The 22,559-nt window shown below is 45.0% G+C and overlaps 1 protein-coding gene across 9 annotated transcripts in view; it reads left to right on the top strand.

Moving 5' to 3' along the window:
- prdm16 (PR domain containing 16) overlaps positions 1-22,559 on the top strand; it is a 217,717-nt gene that overhangs the window by 22,349 nt on the left and 172,809 nt on the right. The window contains exons 1-2 of one of the 9 annotated variants that reach the window (XM_019887928.1): positions 46-202; positions 1,859-1,989. The exons of the other annotated variants lie outside the window; for them this stretch is intronic. Coding sequence (XP_019743487.1) covers positions 1,953-1,989 — 37 coding nt within the window. The 5' untranslated portion in view covers positions 46-202; positions 1,859-1,952. Of the gene's footprint in view, positions 1-45; positions 203-1,858; positions 1,990-22,559 lie in introns of those variants that run through there. 9 annotated transcript variants of the gene reach the window in all.

Genomic DNA, 22,559 nt, shown 5'->3' with positions numbered 1-22,559 from the left:
GGGGGGGGAGAAGGTGCGGGTGTGAGGAGAGAGCAGCATGTGGAGGAGGTAGAGGAGGAGGAGGAGGGGAAGAGATAAGTGATCTAAAGGGGAGACGATAGGACAAAAAAAAAAAAAAGTGATGATGATGATGAATACATTGGAAAGTTTTTTGGCCCCGACGAGGGTGTCAGATTGAATGGGGCTGTGCGCATGTGCGAAGGTGTCCAAACTGACAATGCTGGTGAGATGAAGATAGTGTTGTTGCTGCTTCTGGGCTCACGGTGGACGACGAGAGGAATCTACAAGGCGACAAGATGAGATCCAAGGCGAGAGCAAGAAAACTGGCCAAAAGTAGGTCCCGCTTTTTGTTTTGGTCTTTTCCTTCCCGGTTTGGAAAAAAAAAAAAACAAGGAAAAAAAGTCGCGCTTCTTGTGTGTCCCTGTCCGGTGTCAGAAAGCGGAGATGGGGGCGAAGCTCTTCCGCCGCGCTGATAAACTTTTTGGGGGCGCTACGTTGCGGCTGCTCGGGCTAGTTTGTGTGCACTTTGCGGTGTTCGCTTCCCCGAGCAAAACTTTGACGCCGGTGCTTCACCGCGCTCACGACTCTGCGGCTTTCAGATTCGCTCTTTGCTCTCGCTCGAGCTTTTTGCTTTATTGGTTCCTGGAAGTTACGCGAAACTCGCCGAAATGCAGACGAGTGTTGTTCTTCTTATAAATAGAGGCTTTCCAAGTCTTGTGAAAGCACACCATTCCCAACTTGTAGAATAGTGGGCGCTGTGGTACTGTCCCACGGCGATGACCATTTCCTCACCGAGGCGTGCATTTTATTTTATTTTATTTTTTTTAAAGGGGGGGGATCAATATTTTGTGCGTCGTTTGTTTTGCATCGCTCTCCGTTTGCATGCACGCACATATCGCCCCCCCCCTCATCTTTTTAAACCCCAAGGGTACCCCCACCCCACCCCCAAGGGAGTATCAATCAATAACTCAGACAGAAGCAAATAAGCACAAATTTATATATATATAATTTGATATATACACACACACATTGCCTATAGTTGTTTTCTGTCTGTTTTCATTGGCTGTCGTGTTTCTGATATTTTATCCGCCTGTTTGCTTGCGCCGTATGTGAGCATTTCATTCAAGCGACTCATTAAGAAGGTGATGACCTAATGATGATGATATAAGTGGCCTAATTGTGTGTAGGCCTGCTGGCAACCAGCACTGTTTGTGAGATTGCATTTCAACACAGATGCACATGTCCCAAATTTAACAGAAATGCAATTAATGCAGCGTTGGATTTATTAGTTGGATCTCGTTATTTTAAATGCTGATTGGAAAAAAAAAAGATGATCATTCTTGGTGCCCCGAGAAGCTTTTTTTTTTTTTTTTTTTTACTGTAACTGGCAACATTCACGGCATTTGATGTTGGCCTGAATGGCTTCATTTTGTGGAGCTTTTTTGGCATTTCATTCATGACTGTAAAACAATACATCCAACAAATCTGCACGTATTATTTTTTTTCCTGACTTTGTTTATGGCCTAAATGTTATTTTCCGGTTTACCCATAGACTGAGTAAATCGTTCACCTTATTTTCCCCAGTCCACGATCTGCTGCCTTATTCTCTTATTAAGCCCCCGTTCGCGCGGAGCCATTTTGAAAGTCTTAAGACCTAAAGAAAAGGGAAACAGCTAATTGCCGCGCTTAGTGTAATTTCTTCAACACGTGTGGAGCAGAGCGCTCCTCGCGAGCACTTAGTCCTGATCTGCAAACAGCCCGAGTTGATAGTCTGTTGATCCCGGTGCTAATGAACACAAATACCTGGCTTTGGGGAGCCCTCCTTGCGCAGCCCCCCCAGATCAACGAGTGTGCGAAGGTGTCCAAACTGACAATGCTGGTGAGATGAAGATAGTGTTGTTGCTGCTTCTGGGCTCACGGTGGACGACGAGAGGAATCTACAAGGCGACAAGATGAGATCCAAGGCGAGAGCAAGAAAACTGGCCAAAAGTAGGTCCCGCTTTTTGTTTTGGTCTTTTCCTTCCCGGTTTGGAAAAAAAAAAAAACAAGGAAAAAAAGTCGCGCTTCTTGTGTGTCCCTGTCCGGTGTCAGAAAGCGGAGATGGGGGCGAAGCTCTTCCGCCGCGCTGATAAACTTTTTGGGGGCGCTACGTTGCGGCTGCTCGGGCTAGTTTGTGTGCACTTTGCGGTGTTCGCTTCCCCGAGCAAAACTTTGACGCCGGTGCTTCACCGCGCTCACGACTCTGCGGCTTTCAGATTCGCTCTTTGCTCTCGCTCGAGCTTTTTGCTTTATTGGTTCCTGGAAGTTACGCGAAACTCGCCGAAATGCAGACGAGTGTTGTTCTTCTTATAAATAGAGGCTTTCCAAGTCTTGTGAAAGCACACCATTCCCAACTTGTAGAATAGTGGGCGCTGTGGTACTGTCCCACGGCGATGACCATTTCCTCACCGAGGCGTGCATTTTATTTTATTTTATTTTTTTTAAAGGGGGGGGATCAATATTTTGTGCGTCGTTTGTTTTGCATCTCTCTCCGTTTGCATGCACGCACATATCGCCCCCCCCCTCATCTTTTTAAACCCCAAAAGAAACAACCCCACTATTTTTGTAAACTTTGATCTGCAAATTAGTCGGTGAGATGCCAAAAACGTGATTCGCGATTAGCCGAGTACGATTATTAAAGTCGACTCGTCGACTGATCAATTCATCTCAAAAATATTGTGATATTCATTTGATTTACTTTACCCATTTCATAATTCATATTGTTAGCCACTTAAAACACTTGAATGCAGCTCATTAGCAGTAATTAGCAAATGAAGTAAGGGAATGAATGTCGGTAAACGAGGAAATTGGCGGGAACGCACAGAGAAAGAGCTCTGGGCCAAAAGCAAGAAGACATCTGCTGGCCGCTGGGCCACCGCGCCACCACAAAACAACCTGCTGCTAACGCTCTCTCACCAACACACACAACCAAATTAACAGTCATGCGTACTCACCATGCAAATGCTCAGCAGCTTTTTTTTTTTTTTTTTTTTACTGTAACTGGCAACATTCACGGCATTTGATGTTGGCCTGAATGGCTTCATTTTGTGGAGCTTTTTTGGCATTTCATTCATGACTGTAAAACAATACATCCAACAAATCTGCACGTATTATTTTTTTTCCTGACTTTGTTTATGGCCTAAATGTTATTTTCCGGTTTACCCATAGACTGAGTAAATCGTTCACCTTATTTTCCCCAGTCCACGATCTGCTGCCTTATTCTCTTATTAAGCCCCCGTTCGCGCGGAGCCATTTTGAAAGTCTTAAGACCTAAAGAAAAGGGAAACAGCTAATTGCCGCGCTTAGTGTAATTTCTTCAACACGTGTGGAGCAGAGCGCTCCTCGCGAGCACTTAGTCCTGATCTGCAAACAGCCCGAGTTGATAGTCTGTTGATCCCGGTGCTAATGAACACAAATACCTGGCTTTGGGGAGCCCTCCTTGCGCAGCCCCCCCAGATCAACGAGAATGGACTGCGGACAAAAAAAAAACCCAAAACCAAAAACAAAACAAAACAAAAAAAAAAACAGAAGGCCATTTCTGCATTCAAAACGAACGAGTGCAACGTTTGAATGGGACGTACTGAATCGTCAGTTGTGCATGCACCTCGCGTGCCTGAGTGTGACTTGCTAAATCCTTTTATTTTGAAGCAACTTATTTTCCTTGAGCTAAAGTCAATCCAAACAGGCATCCTCGCCAAAACGAAAGGCCGCGATACTTTGCCTCCACACGTAGCTTGTGTGTGTGCGTGTGTGTGTGTGTGTGTGTGTGTGTGTGCGCGCGCGCGCGCGCGTGCGTTTTAATACGACCTCACATTGATTTAAACAATGTTTTTGGCCCCGTGAGGAACTACAACTCAAATAGTTCCTTGTTTGAGTCCTACAAAATAAATTAAATACATTTATTGATACACACACACACACACACACACACATACAGTACAGTAAGTATGTGTGTGTGTGTGTGTGTGTGTGTGCGCGTGTGTCTGCGCGCGTGCGTTTTAATACAACCTCACACACACACACACACACACACACACACACACACACACACACACACACACACACACACACACGAAGAACGGACAAAAGAGCAATAAAATGTGTACACAAAATCTCTCTCTCTCTCTCTCTCTCTCTCTCACACACACACACACGCACACACACACACACGCATTTAAAGTAAATAAACAGGAACGTGTTCAATAATTGTGGCTGCAACTTAGCACACACTATTGATTCACAATAGCTTGCTTAGTTAGTGGATGGATGGATTGATGATGATTTTGTGTGTGCGCATGTTGAATGTGTACAAAACTCCTCCCATCGCCCTCACACTTTATGAAACTTGGTGCATACTTTTACGACAGTTTTAAGCACAATGGCGATTGTTCTTGAAGGTGAAGCTGCTCTCTTGAACTTCGCCCATTTGACGATTGATTTGACGGAAGTAAAAAAAAAAAACAAAAAACAAACAAAAGGCCAGAACGTTTTCATATCCAGTGTTGAATCCTGGCTGAAAGTTCCCCTTCTCTCACTTGCTCGTGTGCCTCATTTCAAACTCCGTGCGCGCACACACACACACACACGCGCGTGCGCGCGCGCACGCCCTCTCGCCTCGCGCGTTTTCGAGGGAAGGGGCACTTGGCATGTTTTGTGTCAGTAATGTAACGAGTCACTTTGATTTGCACATGATATGTTTTATATGATCAACTTGTGGTCGCCGTCATTATAGTCTCGGATTTCACTGGTTTGGTATTGTCAAAATGAAAACCAACATGTTGCTGCATTCATGCTTGATATCACGCTGTGTGCTCTTTGTAAACATCGGTGTCATTTGGTTAGAATAGAGCAGCGTTTCCCAACCTTTCTCCAGCCCAGGCACCCGTTTTACATTAGCAAACTCTCACTGCACACCACCGGACAAATATGCACCAAAGTCATTGAAGTCTGGGCCCGTTGAGTTGAACGCAGTGCTGATATGGGCTACTTGCTGGAAGCCGTGACTTATTCCATGACAACAGGTGGATACGCAGGCTTAGTGTCCTTTCTGTCATCCAAAGGAAGAGCGTTGACTTGTTCTGCCTGTCACTATAAGGCGCAGGCTTCGACAGATGAACAAAGATTTGTTTTGTTGATCATGAAATAACGGATCAGCCCACCAAACAAACGGGCTGTCTGCCAAAGCAAGCGTGTTGTTTTCATTTGTCGCCCTCGACTATTGACAAGTTGGGCTCATTTTGGGCATTCAGGACTCGCTTGGTCCAGATTGCACCAGTCCGTTTTATATTGCAGTTTGATTTATTTATGTATTATTATTATTATTATTATTATTTTTTTTTTTCTGCTGGGGGTGCAGGTTCCTCATCCTGTCACATCTGCTCATGTTATATGGAGCCGATTGTGGATTTTGGGGGGCCTACAGGCTACTTCCCAAATGTGTTACCAGAGGATTTATGAAGGAAAAAAAAAATCAGTTTCCATGTCTGCTGAATAAAATCTCGCTCACCGCGTCCACACTTGTTGTGTTCTAATCTGTTGGATCATATTAAACCCCGCAATGATTTTGCCACTTTGTAAATTGTGAAAAGCTAACTTTAAAAAAAAAAATTTAAATCTTGAATTTGAGTTAAGTTTTTGTCGCGGTTCCAGTTCATCCAAAGTCGATCTGGTGTCTGGTTCTGCAGCATATGGTCTTCATTTGATTCCCATAAAGTGATACAAATACAGATGAATTGCTTTATGTAACCATAACTTGAGATGGATTGAAAGAGCAGATTCTTCCCACTAGAAGTAAATGTCCAGGTCTCATTTCTACTCAAATCCCCATTGCCAGCTTTTGTGGTCTCCTTCCTTCAATTTTGGCTAAATTACTGCAGAGAACAATATTTAATATAAGAGAATGATGACTCACCTGCTCTCACTTCTGGCTACACATTGATTGGAATATTTTATTTTGACTTGCTTTTACAAGAGTTCTGCTTTCACCCATCCACTGATGTTATTTGTCTCCAAGAAAATACTTTCATGGTGATTCAGTCACTCTTCTCCTCATGCTGCTGCCGCTGCTGCTGCCGCTGCTGCTGCTTCGCTCATCATAGATTGGGGGGACTCGAAACTGGTCACACATGTGCCATTGAAGGACCCCCCCCCTCCCCCCCCCCCCAAAAAAGCATTTGAGACAATACAGTGAATGTCTGACCGACAGGCACACATCTACAAAATAAGAGTAAAGAGCTAGTACAACATTTCTGGCATTAATTTAACAACAGTGTATATTTAATTTATTTTCTTGTCGTGGTTGAGGTTTTCAGTGATGTAAGACGGAACTGCATCTTATTGAAAGCTGTTTCAAATCCAGTGGTGCCGTCGAGTTTTTTGATATTCGGCCCATCGTTCATTTTATTTTCTGCCCCGAATTGCGAGATAATATTTTGGACACTAGTGTGGCATGCGGGCTAAGGTCGGCAAGTGTTTGCACATGGCCCGAATGTAGATTTTTTTTTTTTTTTTTTTTGGTCATGGTTTGGTCGCAAACGGTCCCAAAGACGTTGGCCAGACGATCGCCAACAATTTTAATGGCCAAAGAACAATAATTTCCTACGTTTTTGCAAGCTTTGCAAAGCGCCAAGACATCCCCATCAAACAACATTCGCAACGCACGCCAACACTGGCGGCTCAGTGAAATACAGGAAATAAGGTTTGCTTGTGTTTGCGCCTCTCACGCATGTTGTTTTCACCAGTGTTCGTTCGAGGTGATGAACGATCGCAGATGTTCAGCAACAATTTCAATGTTCTCAAACTGTTTTTTTTTTTTTTTTGCAAAGAAATGTTGCAACAAAATTGTTGTTTGACAAACAAACAACATTCACGACATGCGGACACGCTTGCAAACCTCCACCGCTCAGTGACATACAGATTTTGACAATGAATGAAGAGTTTGGTTGCTAGTGATCAATTCTTTAAAAAAAAAAGAAAAAAAAGTTTGCGGCTGTTAAATGCCATTCCAAGTTAAAGTTTCCCATCAAACTACACATAAAACAAAGAGAACAACACCACATGTATCGAAAATAACAACAGAGCTTTGCCTTGACAAATTGCAGTTAGCCTTAATGCTAACAAGCAATGGAAAAACACATAGATGGGCTAACAAATACAATGTGCTGGTGTTCTAAAGTTTTAAGCAAGAGATATTTAAACACGTATGGTGCAGCAACATCGGAAGGCAAACAATACAACAATACTTCTATAAAAACTTTATATATTTTTTTTTTCTTCATGGCCGTTTAAGCTAGGCTACTTGGTAGCGCACTGGACCAGCCATGCATCTTCAAGAGAACATTGCACACTACGAACTTTTAAGCCAGGTCTCAAGAACAATTCCTGAACTCTCAAGAGATTCATAGAACATATTCTATGAATTATTAGACCGCTCTAAGAGATTTCACCTCACGTTTCTCCAAGAACAATGGCAGCATATATAGTAAAACTAATGAGATATTTGGATTCACCAAAACTTCACTAGAAGATGTTGGTTGCTTTATTTATGCTTTTTTTATTTTATTTTTTATGTAGACCAGTGTTGCACATGTCGTTTTTTTAATTTAATGTTGTTTAAAAAAACACACACAATTTTTTTTTGTTGTTGTTGTTTGGTGGAAAAGGCTGGAACAGATTAATGGCATTTCCTTTCATCCCAAGGCACCACTATATTTTGACTTCCATGGGCAGTAAGTCGTAAAGTAATCAAAAAAAAATATCCGTCGCGTCTCTAATAATTAAATATATCGTTTACCTCTGTATATGCAGGTGTACCAAATGTGGTGGCACGAGTGTTGGTTAAATGCTTTTTGTAAACATGTTCCTTGTCACGTATCATTAAGCGATTACAACCGATGGTCCCAATGACGGTTTCGAAAACATTTCAGCTTTCCATTTTGTGGTGAGGTCGTATTGCACATCCAAAGTAATGTGCCAATATACTGAGTGACTGAACACACACACGTAAACACATAAACACTCAAGCCCAAGGTGACAGATTTAGAGGCAATGACAGGATTTAACCTGAATCCATCACAAACCGGTAGAGGGTGAGTGTAAATGTCATCCGCAGAGCAGGAGTCGGCAATGTTGCTGGCTAAGTGCGTGCGTGCGTGTAGGTGATGGAGGTCCTGTCACTGCTCTGCCTCTCGTTCCGTGTGGCGCAACCATGGGTGGGCACCTCCGAGACGTGCACACGCGCTTCCTTCTGCAGTCTGGTGCAGTCGCAACTTGCGTATTGAGTCGACATGCAAATCCCACGAACCATTAAGCTCTTGCACATGGCTCCAAATCCCATTCATTCCACTGATACGCTGACCTCACATTATCCAGTTGGCAAATATTCCGCCTCCCCGCCTTGCTCCATGACCTCATCTGCCGTGTTTGTGAAAACATCATTTGGCAGTTTCAGATATTTCCCTGATGTTTTCTTTAGTGCCCCCCCTCCTCTACCCACCCTCGTCTTCCTCCTCCCCCTCCTCTAACCTTCACTTTGGCAAACGGGGCAGCAGAGCCTTTTGTTCAAAACAGCAGAGAAGCATTCGGTGAACACGATGCGGTTACTCAAGATAATGATGAGCAATTTCGCTGCCTGGCAGTTAACTGTCGACGACTTGGCATTTCGAAGCAAAAAAAAAAAAAACACTTATGTGAGTGTCATCACAAACAAAATGACTCATCTTCACTTCCAGGGCGCACTGACTGTTGCGAAGCTTCTCTCGTTCTCTCTGTCAGGGTCTGGCATGGGTTTCGCACCACCCACTGTGAAGCGGTGCGCGCTGTTTGCCAGACGAGGGGCGAATGTGTGGAGTCCTAATGAGCTTGTTGTTGGAGCCCTCATGATTCCCTCCACATCGCCGTGTCCCGCGGGTTGCTCAGCATTGTGACTAGTCTTATCGGGGTCTAATCCCGATTTGTTTGGTATAAGCCAGGTCACTTTTACCCTCTTTCTCCCATTTTTCCCTTTTATTTCTTCATTTGTCCTCACTCTGCTTTTTTCATTTGATCCGCAAAACCCCCGTATCCAATGCCGCGCTCATTCTGTCTCGGAAACGTTTTGTGTCGGTTCGTTGAGACTTGTTTTTCCCTTGTTGGTTTGTGACCGGTGCAAAATTCAGATCGACCAGAAGTAATTCACACCAAATCACTCATTTTCTGGGATCCTTGCCCTCATTAGGGTCGCTGGGGCCCTTCCAAGTTCCCTTGATTGATTGGTCCATCTTTTTTTTTTTTGTTTTGTTTCCGTTATTGCTGCTCCATTGCAACATTTCGAGGATTCATGCAGTAGTTCAGTAGCGTCCACATATATTAGCACTTTTTTGACAAATAGATTGCCATTATACTCCCTTTTCGTGCAGCCGCTAGTTTGCTGGCCTCCTCCTCGGTCCACCGGCAAATAAATGTTGTCTCCCTTTAAGTCTGCGGCCGGCCGAGCGATGCAGCCGAACGCGACTCAAGTGGACCATTGCGAAAAAAATTACAGTTGGCCGCTTTTTGGCTCACAGCGAGCGAATAAGCACCGCACGTCTACCGGCGCGCCGCGACTGACAAACTTTAAGTCTGTATCACATTTTGAGGCTTCACATACAATTTACTGTCCTTTATTGGGTTTTTTTTGACCCACAAAAATATGAAGCAATTGTCAAAAAAGAAGCAGATGGCTACAAAGAGGAAAACGGGCAAAAATAAAAAATCTAAAACAAATTGCCCAGCTGGGTCTCGCTTACGCTGAAAACATGTTTTTTTTTTTTTTTTTTTTTTTTTTTTGAAAGCTCGTGTGCGCGACTGTCACATCTGCGACGTCATTCACCGCCGATTCACGTTTTGAATTGCAGCAAAACCAGCGGCCGACAGTCGGCTTTGCGCGGCGTTTACTGTGACCGACAGTCAGATAAAAATGGACACTGTCCTTCAACTCGACTGTTTTTGTTTGTTAGCGTGTCGCTTCGTGCGCGTAGGATTCTGAATACGCTACATTCAGTGCAGCAAAGTGTATCCCGTATGACGAATGTATTTTCATGTCAAGTTTTATGTTGTGGCTGCGGACGAATATTTCTCAGCCTCTGGTGTGGGGAAAATGTGTTTACCCCAAAATAGCCGCGTACGTGTGGACATGTCGTCAGTCACAGCCTGGCACTGCTGATGATGCTCATCCTGTCCAGATATGATAAGCCGACAAACTGCTCTCCCCTGGGCTGTTTGTCTGTCTGCCCCCGAAATAGCCGACAGTGTGTGAAGGCAGCGTGGCTCTCAACTCCCTCAGCCTTCCAATCCCCTTTCATCGAGCCGCCAGTTCAAAGCCTTGGCTCCGTCTTCACTTCTATCTCGTCTGCTTTTCTTTCCCTCCCTCCCTCGCTATCGTTCTCACCGGGTTTCATCATTACCGCAAAGATGGGCTCGCTGTGTCTCATTAGAGCGGATTAGAGACATCTCCACGTCTCCGCAAGGGCCGAGTGGGACGTTTCTGTTCTCCGGTCACCAACCCCCCAACCCCCGGCCCCTTTTCTCTCACAGATCAGGTTCTTTGATTTGGACAGATAAAGACCGCTTTCATGTCGGCGGGGACGGTTGGCGATTACACTGTCAGGCCCGTCGTTTTGGTGGCTTTGACAAATTTGCCGCCCGGGGTGGGGCGGTTGCGGGTTTTTTTTTTTTTTACTGGCCAGACGGCGTACAAGAAGATTCACAGTAATTGAGCTGTCATTATCCAGTGACCCTGCCAGGCGCTGGAGCGTAGGCCTCAGCAGACCTCCTATTTGTTTAATACTTGGGATAACTTTCTTTGTGACTATGATGGACAGCAGGGAAGGAGGGTTGGGAGGGTTGGGGGGGAGCGGAAGTGGGGTGTCAGCTCGCAGATGAATGTCTCTACTTATTTGGGCGCCTCTCTTCAGCGCCGCTCTCCATGAAAATTGGCTCTGCTACATTACTGATGTAAGTTTCTTTTCTTAGCTCCTTCACGCTGCAGCGTAATTAGGCCCATACAACTGGCTGCTATTTATTTATAAAAGAAAGCTGTTGGCATGTTGATTACAGAACCCCCCCCCCATTCCTCCATCCGGAGAAAAGTTCCTGGACTAGTGTTTTTCAATTCAATTAGGTAGAATGCGGTGCACGGGATAAAGGGACAGTATTAAGTGTGCTCTTTCAGTACACACAAATTCTTCAATTTGTAGCAATTTAACACGTTTTGTGATGTTTCGGAATGCCCGCGGATTCATTTTGCAAAACTATGGCCTTTACTGTGCTTGGGAATGAAATTTATCATATGCCGTTGTCTGTTCGTTCAGAGTTTTGCAAATGCCGAAGACAAAAAAAAAAACCAAAAAAAACAACAAAAAACCCCCAAAACAAAACGACTATTTGAAAACCTTTGTAAGGAATTTCCGAAGAATTAAAACTAGTGTTTAGCATATTTACAAAACCGAGACGGGGTTAAGCGGAACCATTTAGTCTCTTTTCATTTTGGCATGTTTGACACAATATTTGCCACTTAAATTGACGAACAGCTGTTAAATTTGACGGAAGGGGTCTTGCAAAGTATGAACTTTCTTAATCCTGCAGAGAACCGAGGTTACAATATTTAAATATTTTGTTTAGTATTAAAACCACTGGAAATGCGCTTTGCTGCTTGGCTCCCGCTGCAGTTGTGATGTACTGTACGTCTTGTCAGCAATCGAGGTATCATGGTGAACATGCATTAATATTTTAAAAAAGAAAAAAAAAATGGAAAGCTTCTCTTGTTAACAGCAACGTGGGGGTACCAAACTATACCCATCGAAGTTTGTGATAAAATGACAGCAATGCAATCACATGCATGCCAGGCTAGTTGTGGGTGATGTCACCTGGCAAGTAAGCAACTGAAATTCCTTCTGCTCCTTCAATGCTGCGGTCAGCGTCTTTTTCTTCTTGTGTTTGAATCCATTTTGGAGATGTTGTGCCATATTCAAATGCAAAATCTATATTTTTGAAGATTGAGTGCTTTAGGGATTTTTTTGCAACCGTCTCCCGATTGTCGAGATCTCTCTGATACTGCAGAAGCTCTTTGCGGATCGTGCCTTTTCGTAAGATGTGAGAGCATGAATGAAAAGGCTATTAGAACAGCTGAACTTGAAATGAGAGTTCCTCAGAGGTACTTTAATTAATCGGTGGCAGGTGTGTGCGGTGAATCCTCCTTAACATGAATTTGAATGTGATTGGTGGATTTTTGTGATCATGGGCTGTGGACACTTTTGCAATTATGATTATTTCAATGCTTGGCTTTTTTGCTTCCCGTTGAAAAGCTTTCCCTGTTTCCCCAATTGTATGGAATTTGTACAGCGTTATTCATGATGGTATCAATTTTAAAATGATTTCCCCTTATCTCATTTTTCTAGATCAACAATTTTTTGCATTTGAGCAGGGGTGTGTAGACTTTTTTTTTTTTTTTTTAGATTCACCGCAGCAGCAGCAGCAGCAGCAATGCTGTCCACCGTCAATTTTGTTCTGAAATACTTGACTGATCAACTTGTACGAGTCCGATTTTCACCATCAGTGACAAACTTCAGCGTTTCCTGTGTTCAAACTCGAAAAGACCTTTGAGGTGCAAAAAGCCCCGAAAAGATGCAACACAGTCTCTGTGATAGTGATGGAGGAAAGCCTCTGTTGGGATAGAATGTCGCTATTGGCCAAAAGGTTATGATGGATGAAATAAGAGCCTCCCTCCCCTCATTAACCCAAAGTCAGATTGGTTTTGAAGCGACGAGTTGCGTTGGAATGTGTGTGATCATGAGTGTGTGCGCGCACTTGTTTGTGTGTGTGTGTGTGTGTGTGTGTGTCAATGTTGGAGGGGTCTTGACTAAAACATTTCAAGATGGCCCATTAGCCGCCGCGCTCTTCCCCTTTCCCGACACTCGGATTCCTCTGCGCTGACCCCCTCCGTCTCCCCTCTCCACCTCTCAGCCCCTCCGTCCCAGAGGCCCCCCCGACCTCATCCTGCCAAGTGTACGGTTCCAAAGTAACGACGAAGCAGCCTGCGTGTGAAAATATTGAATTGCAAAAACATCCCTGGGTGAGAGGGTGTGTGAATGGAGCTTTCAGCACCGAGTACGGCCCAGGCCCTGCGCTACTGACTGACGGACAACAAATGGCATTTTGTGTCCAGAGAGTGGGGACGCGGCAAAGAAAGGAAGAGGAGATGGAGGAGATGGAGAGAAGGGGAGGAGGGGGAGATCTTGAGGTTCTTGAAGCCTCTTCACCAAGAGGCCCTAAATGTAGGTCTTGAAATGCCTTATCACATGACCCGTCTGACCCTTGGCCTCCACTCAGCGGAGGCTGTCAGACTCCTCTCCAACTCGGGGCACAAAGCCCCGCAGCCTCAAAGGCCACCATTCAGCCTCCCGCGCAGCCGTCTTCCAAAGGTAAATAGGTAAAAGTAATGTCACTGACCTCCACTTTCCCCTCACTCGACACGAGGGCAAATCTCTTGATTGTCAAAAGTGGAGGGTGGCCCTTATCGGCCGCTCGTCCGCCATCGCATGGCTCCGACTTGATACACGTTGTGATGCGCGGAAAACTGGCGACTCCTTGAAATGCCGAAAATAGGCCTCGTGTTTGGTGCACTGGGAATCAAGTTGAGTAACTTTGTCTGTCTGTGTTGTGGGTGGCTGAGGACGGGGGCTCGGTCGGCGAACATGAGTGGATTTCTGATGCCTCAGAGGACCGACTGGGTCACAGCGTGACCGCGCAACCCACACACTGACACCCTCTCGCTCCTGGTCAGTCCAAGGATTCTTTCTTCCCGTCTGTTTTTCTCCTCCTCTGGAACACTGGAAGTCTCTCTCTCTCGATCTCTCCCTCCAGCCCCGCTTTGAAAAGATGCGGCGTCTTTGTCCGGCCCGATAAAGGATGCCATAGTTCCCCTTTTCCCCTTCTTTGTGTCGCAAGGCTGGCGGCTCCTGTAGAAGTGCAAATGGTATCCTCTCGGAGGGGCTATCCCCGCGGGCCCCGAAGGACCCGCTCTCCCTCGCTCTCTCTCTCTTTCAGGCTTGGCTAATTACCCCCCCCCCCCCCCAACCCCTCCGCAATCCCCACCTCGCAGCCCCCACCAGCGCCCCGTTTTCTGCAAGCATGGATGGCACATTCCCACAACCAGCACCTGGCCTTCTTTTCTCCTGGCCCGCTTTGATGGCTGACACCCCAGCCCGGCCCTCAGCACTCTCCCTCATCTTCTTCTTCTTCTTCTTCTTCTCCCACTGCCTCGTCTCTTTCTTCCCCGACATCCCTTCCCACTGCTCCCTCGCTTTGGCTCTCATTAATAGAGGTTTTAAATTGCTTTCTGACCCCAACAAACTACTCTTGTTGAAAACGGAGATGCTGGATGTGTGCAACGGGCCGAAGGACTTGTATTGCATGCGCAATTTATGGCCGTCAAACAATGAATTAGCCATCCTGGGGTTCTTTCCTTCAAGGTTATTCATCAAAGACAGTTTGGATAACCGCATTGTTGCACTTCATCAGGAATAGCTTGGGAGGATTCTGACTTCCATTTCCAATTCTTTCGGGTTTCATGACCAGGTGTCCCAAAACTTTTGCCATCACCTCGAGCATTTGATATTTCGGCAGATTGTTGCGACAACCAACAGAATTTTAAAAAATGTATATGAAATGCAGTATTACGCAATCCTCGTCTCGAACAAAATGAGAAACGTAAATGTGATGGCTTCGACAATTTGACCACAGCGGCGGCCAATGCAGATTGACTTGCTGTTGCTGCAGCGTTAATCCACTCACCCGTCCTAACACAAATATCTAATTAATTGCATATTTGCTTTCTACTGCCTGCGGGCCAAATCAATAGCCCGCCCCAGAGGATTTGGCCAATTCATAGCTGGCCTTTGTGGCGTCTGGTGATCCCAGCGAGGGCGCTCGGGACAGCTTTCTGAGGAAAACAAATAGCTCTATTACACTCTTGCATCCGCGTGAGCCAACGTCTCTCCTCTGGGACTCTGAGCATCAGTTATTAATCGGACCTGCTCTCCACATGGTGAACGGATTGTTTTTCAACGTAGGTTCACCTGACAAGGCCCAGCGTGCCGCCGATAGGCAAAGCTTCCCTGTGAATTTCTTTTGATGATGCGACACAGCACAAGTCATCATTACAAAGTATTACTTGATGATATGAGATCATTTAAGTGTACCTCTACATGTGGATTTAAACTTTGAGTAGCTCTTTCCCCTTGTCAACCATTGAACCCACTTATGTCGAACGGCAAGCCATACGCATGAAGAACATGCTGTGCATTCAAATAGCAACGAAACATCGCATCATGCAGTTTATCTTGAACTAAGCACCTTTTGGCAGTCTTCTTAATATGGTCAATTAAAAAGAAAAAAAATTTGTTGGTTCGAAATGGGGCGGCCCGGTGTTCCAGTGGTTAGCGTGTCGACCTCACAATGCAGAGGTACTGGGTTCAATTCCGCTCCGGCCTCCCTGTGTGGAGTTTGCATGTTCTCCCTGTGCCTGTGTGGGTTTTCTCCGGGTACTCTGGTTTTCCTCCCACATTCCAAAAACATGCATGGCAGGCTGATTGAAACGCTCTAAATTGTCTAAATTGGCAGATGGTTGTTCGTCACAAAAATGTTTTTCCACCTTTACTTTGTGCGCCCTGCGATTGGCTGGCAACTGGTTCAGGGTGTCCCCCGCCTACTGCCCGAAGACAGCTGGGGTGGACTCCAGCACGCCGCGCGACCCTTGTGAGGATAAAGCGGATCACAAAATGGATGGATGGATGGTTCAAAATGAGGTCAGTCGAATGCAGCGACCTTTCTGTAGTGACATGAAGAGCGGGCGCGTTTCTATAGTTTCCCAGTTAAAACAATGATGCGGTGTGTGATGAAAACAAGTTTGGCAACCCAAACTTGACCCCGCTCGTTACAAGTACAGACTTGGAGAAATAATAGAGAGAAAAAAAATCCACCCTTGAGCAAGCCACTCCAAGCTGCTCACAGCCTGTTAGGATTTCCCTTACTTGCATTTGTCCGGACCTGTGACGCATGTATCACAAACGTATACAGCGGCGTGAAAAGAAAATGTAGCCTTGGTGATTAAAAATAGTCGTACACAACAGAGAGTTATGTACCAATAAATGTGTTTGTCAGGGAGCGGGCCGCTCCCATGCATTTCGAGTGACAGAATGAACACTCAGCAAAGATGTGCCCACTTGGCCTTTTCGCTGACGGCATCGCAATGAAGGCTGCGTTGGACGGTCCGCGCACCGCACACACCTAGACCTGTTCCACTCGTCTGGCAGAGTTTGACTCGAGCTGGGATTACCTCAGCTCGTCGGAAGGTAAAATGAAAGTAATTCGATTTATAAGGGGATTTCTATATGAACATAATGGGGGGGGGGGACTTGCAGTTGTCAAGATAATGGTTAATGGTGTCATCATTGCTTTGCTGGCGTTGCTTGTTATGCAGCCTGGACATTGTTAGTATCTCTCTGCTTGCTGCTTCCCCCCCCCCCACCAGCTGCAGCTGCCCTGCCCCGTACATTTCACACATCATCACCTCCAGGACATGTGATGATGTCATGAACTGGGCTGCTTGATTCCTCTGCCATTTTGGCCATAATGAGCATCACACCAAATGTCAAGCAGCGCGTCACACACAGAAATGTTTGAGTGATTTTTTCCAGGAGACGCCATTTCTACACTTTATACCCTTTACATATCGGCCTACGGTACCTTCATTGAAACTGCGGATACATTTGCTGCGCTCAGTTGTTAAGGCTCTTTGAATTAAGATTAATTTGAATAAGAATGAATTATCTCTGCTTTTTTTTGGAGGGGGGGGTCTCAAATGGCCAAGATTTTCCTTTTAGACTTGCCAGAAGAGGCTTCCCATTGCCCTGCGTGTGTCGTTCTAAAACTTGATGAGGAAAGATGTCAATCTTTCCTCATCAAGTTTTAGCACATCTTCTCTTCCTCCCAAAAAGCGTGGAGGAAGAGCCTCCTCGTAAATTTGACGAGTTTGAAAAACGGCCTCTTCTGCGGTTCGTCTGTCTCCACGGAGGTTTCTCAAGATTTGCGATTGCCACTTAAGATGGTATCCCAACGACTGCGTGCGCTCCAACGGTCTTGCCGTTCAAGTCCACGTCCGCGCTCTCCCGTTATTTTTCTTTGCTCGATGGCCGGCATTGTTTCGCTGCTGTGCTGTCTTTGCAAATGTGTTTCTCTTCATTTTCCGGATGAGCGCACACATGCACTCACAGAGGCGTTTTGTTTTTCAACAGCACCGAGAAGAGCTGTAAGTGTTTAAGAATGGCAAAGCAATTACAAAGCGCACTAAGGAGGCAAAGGGGGGAGGTTAGTGGGGAAAAAAAAACAACTTTTTCTTTTGCAGCGAAATGCCCTGTTTTCCATTGATCAAGTCCAGTAACACAAGAGTAGTGTGAGACGGAGGCATGATCTAACTCGCTGTGACAATCCACGTGTAACTTTTGCTTTCAGTCAGTCCCTCTGTCCCCTTTTTAATTGAAAAAAAAGTTGCTTTAGATCCATAACCGATATTTTGGACACCTGACAATTGCTCCGGGCAGGATCCCCGGAAGAGAAGGGCACTTTTTTTTTTTTTTTGCGCAAAACAGCAGGGAACTTTGATTTGAGGTTCTTCTGCAGCACTTGGCAAGAGCCTGACCCAGCACATCTGAGAGTACTTTGGTGCAATAACAGCAAATGTTTGTCTTGTATTGTATGGCACGCTGCTGGAGGAGCGCTAAAGCCCCTTCTTCCAGCGCCTAAAGCGCCTCTTAATAAAATAGTCAAGAATAACTCCCCAACCTTAATCTTCCCCTCAGATTACCGCACTCAGGGCGGGAAATTAGCAGCAGGCCCACACGCTTCCCGCTTTGCTTGTCATCTTTCATTGACACAGTTATGGCTGTATTTGCTTGCGCTCGCCGCTTCTTTTTCATGTGCATCGGCGTATCATTTGCATCTGAATCGCATAGCGAGGAAACGCACTCGATCCCTTTGTCCTCCTCCTCTGTGCTTGAGGCCACACGAGCTCTCGCGGGCAGGCAGGAGGTGGCTGTTTTATGAAGTCGGTATTCGAGGCAAAATGTTGCTGATAGGTGGCTGCGTTTTTAGGTGGTCCGGTCTTCATCTGTGGAGAGATGCGTCCCGAAACAATTTTAGATCGATGCGGACAGTTGGTGTGAGGCCTTTTAAGTGGATTTGCTTTGGAGAAGGCGAGTTGGAGAGTGTCTCTGTACAAATCAATAAATGTTTGGGACCTGATGACACTAATTGTTGAAGCTTTGTAGGTGCAATTCATTCCCGTTCTTGCTTGATGTATAGTTTCAGCTGTTCAACATTTCGACGTCACCGCTGACGTAGTTCATGCTTCGCAATGTGCCACACATTCTCGATGGGAGACGGGTCTGGACTGCAGGCAGGCCAGTCTGGTCCTCGCACACTTTTACTACGAAGCCGCACTGTTGTAACACGTGCGGAATGTGGTTTGGCATTGTCTTGCTGAAATAATCAGGGCCATTCATGAAAAAGACTTTGATGGCGGCAAATGTTTCTTCAAAACCTGTACGTACCTTTCGCCATGAATGGTGCCTCCACTGACGTCCAAGTTCCTCATGCCATTGGCACAAACACAGCCCCATACCATCACAGATGCTGGCTTTTGCATCCAGAACAGTCCGGATGTTTGTTTTTTATTTTTCCTCTTTGGCCTGGAGGACACGGCGTCCACAATTTCCAAAAACAATTTGAAATGCGAACCTCACCCCATCTTAGCTTGCGAATGACTGAGAATTCAAGGAAGCTCCTTTTACAGCCAATCACGGCACCCACCTGTTCCCAGTTAGCCCGTCCACCTGTGGGATGTCCCAAAGAGGTTTTTGATGAGCATTCTTCAACTTTTTGCCACCTGTCACAGCTTTTTTGGAACCTGTTGCAGCCATAAAATTCTACCTTAATGAGTATGTCTTTGCAAAAAGAAATACAATGAATAACGTTTATCAGTTTGAACGTGACATATCTGTTCGGTAGTGTATTCAATTAAATATCGGCTGAATATGATGAGCAAATCATTATATTCTGCTTTTATTTATGTTTAAGTTTTAAATATTCAACGAGTGTGCGCTGCTTTACTCCAACCGTTGTCGAAATGTGCCATTGGGTTATTCAAAGTGCACCAAAACAGAGTGGCGGTGCGCGCCTGACTCACTCCTACTGGGGACACAATGCGCCACTGCATCAAGCAGTCCAGATGGAAACAGTTCAAGCATGAGCTGTTGATTGATTTAGAACATAGGCTGCGTTCAGAAATTAATGAAAGAGGAGTGCACTCTGCCTCCAAACACACAGACTCGAGTGCACGGGAGTCAGTGTGAATTTCCGTGACCCTAATGTTCATGGTTTCGGTTTTTGTAAAACACCCCTGCCCCACAAAAAAAAAACCCAAAACAAAACAAAACATTTTTTTATTGGTCCCACTTAGAAGGAATAAAAACAGCAAGAAAACCCACAAAATAGTGAGGCAAAACTCCGATAGATGAAGTCGTGGCCCCAAATGAGAATCTGCAAGAACCGAACCACAAAGCAGCGAGGGAACACTGTATATGATGAAATAGGATGATGAAATTGGATAAACACAATTGTTTTTGCAGGTTGTTCCTGAGTGGATGAGAGTGCAAGCAGAGTGAAATTAGGTTTAAAAAAAAAAATCTTATTTATTTTGAGTGCTGCAGGTGCTCGCTCACAGCTTATTGGCTCTTTGCATGACTCTTTTGCACTAAAGAGGGCAATTTATGTTCCTCACCCGTCCGTCTCTCTCCAGAGGCCAGAGCTGAAGTGGGCCACTTATTTGAGCGGGGTCTTGTGGTCATGACTAGTGGTGACATATTAATTGAGCGGTTCCTCCAAAGAAAAGAAAAGGCCAATGTCACCAATGGTCCAAGTGTGTTTGTAGAGCCTGGGAAATTGGTTTTGTTTGGCTGCAAAGCTCTTAGGTGTTTATTTACACATCAGGCGGCTTCAAATAGCAGCTGCTTTTCAATTTCTGTCTGGATGTGCGTTTCCTGTACTGTCCTGACCGCATGTTTGGTGCAAAGCCACATTTTTTTTCACTTGTAAACATACCTGCAGTATTGGTGGGGGGGGGGGGTAGACAGCTGGACGAGAAAAGAAGAGGTGCACAGTTTCTCCTGCCTTTGCTATCTTCCTCATCTATTATTGACCACGTTTATTCATGGCAGCATGTTCAAACCCATTACAAATCTGCCAAACAGTCCTTAGGCTGCTGAGCTAAATGGCTTCCTTCCTGTTTTATTCAGGCACACGATGTGACGCTGCATTTAATTGCTCAAAATAAAATTTGACAGTCACTTTCCCCATTTGGCGCATTTCCCTGTGGCTACACTACTTTCATTAGCTCTAAGGAACAATAACAGCCTGAGAGAGCATGGTCCTCTCCTCTTGCTCAAACGCCAGACACCCATTTATCTTTTTGTTGTTGTTGTCGTTGTTTTTTTTTTTTTATACATTTTATGCAGAAACCTGACCTCATTATAGTTAGTACTACTGCCTGAAGTCAGCTGAGATAGACTCCAGCATATAGTGTGCAGTCGGATAAGTCCGATTTGGTGAAAGAGTTCCATTCCTGTTCAAAATGGAAATAGTTATAATTTGAATTCCATATTAAAGCAAATGTTAACGCTGGATATCTGTCTAGCTATCGAGCTGTCTATCTAACTAGCTAGCTAGCTAGCTATATAGCTAGCTAGTTAGATAGCTATGTAGCTAGCTAGCTATCTATCTAGATATAGATAGATAGATAGAGCTAGCTCATTACATACAGACCGCGCTAGCTAGCTATCTATCTAGATATAGATAGATAGATGGATAGAGCTAGCTCATTACATACAGACCGCTAGCTAGCGGTCTGTATCTAACAATATATACTGTACACAGTAATTCTAAAAACAGAAGTCATCTCCATTATAAAATCTTGAAGTGATGAGTTTAGTATAGGACAAGGGGTTAAGCAATATGACAAACCACTAAAATAGATGATCGCGGATAACAATGGCTTTTCAGTTTCTACTACGGCCCGAAGTCAGCTGTGATAGGCTTCAGCATGCCCGTGACCCTTTTGAGGATAAAATCCTTCAGATAATGGCTGGATGGATAGTACAAATACTGTGCACAATATAAGTTACCTGGTCGAGTTCAGTAAAAGAGTTCCATTCCCGTTGGAATGGTAAGAGTTATAACTTAAAGTGAGTTGAGTTTGACTTAAAGTCTATATTAAAGCAAATAACATTTTAAAAGAATTAAAGAAAACCTCTTTTTTTCCCATTCCGAGTATCCCTGAGCTCCGTTGTATATGCACCAACAGACCACAGGATCTGTGATTGTCACTCCTGGCCCAGATGAACATTACATAGCATACATGAGCGGTTGTCTGGATGATTAGCTGCAAGTTGTCTCTGTTTCACAGTCAGGACGTTTTATGCAGGTTAGCTCATTGCACGCACCTCGTAACGCATGACTGTGAATTTGTAGTCAAGTGCCCAATACTGGCAAGCCAGAGAGTGACGGAATATAAGTGCTTCTCCATCCATTAGAGCACGATTACCAAGACAGAGATTGTTTTAGCTGGCAACCTTGTGAAGAAAAACAATGAAATAACAACATGAGGCCGTAGATAATTAGCTCTTTGGAAAGCTGCAGAATGACACATTTGTTCTGTATTTGTTCTGAAAAGAATACTTCATCTTGGGAAGAAACAGATCCACATTTGCACCTTTTTGTTTTCCATTTTTGGTGCTGGAATTTTAAAAGCGGTTCATGGGAGACATTTGATTGCCCAAATAGTGACGGTCTTTATCTTTTGATCCTCATTTTAGCAGCAATGACAGTGTGCTTGCAAGAAAGACGCCCAGTCATTGATTTAAAGAACCGGCATCGCAAGGGCTTTTGAAGGAATATTAAGTAAACAAAAGGGGTCGATCGAAGCCGAAACACAAAGACCTATAGACTTCAAATGTTATGAACTCAACGCAATGGTGAGTAGTTATCCAATCCGATATGTTCAGCATTGCACTTCCTGCCCTAAATTTTCCTGAACCGAGAGAACTACCTCCTGAGCAGGATCTTCTTTCAGGCCCCAATAAGTTAGCCCGTAACTAAATGTCAGGCCGCAGAGCCTACGGCCCAAACACACAACGGCCCCACAAAAGTTCCACATTCTGGTGTAAAGTTCCCGCGGTGATGATAATCAATTTCTTTCTTGGCTGTACTAAAGTATCAATAATAAGACATATCTGTCCCACTTGCCCTCGACGGCCTTGATTTGATTATTTCTCACTCTTCCTCCGACTCCTCTAAGTTGGATCCGTTTCCAATTTGAGGAAGGTCATGCTTTGTGTTTGCTCGTTGTCATGAAAAGGTTCGTCAACAAGTGAGGGCTCCCTTCGATGCGCCTT

This window comes from Hippocampus comes, unplaced genomic scaffold (genome assembly GCF_001891065.2).
Source record: "Hippocampus comes isolate QL1 unplaced genomic scaffold, H_comes_QL1_v1.1 scaffold14, whole genome shotgun sequence".
NCBI classification, from domain to species: domain Eukaryota; kingdom Metazoa; phylum Chordata; class Actinopteri; order Syngnathiformes; family Syngnathidae; genus Hippocampus; species Hippocampus comes.
Note: the sequence above shows the minus strand (reverse complement) of the source record. Positions and strands in the feature narration are given on the sequence as shown.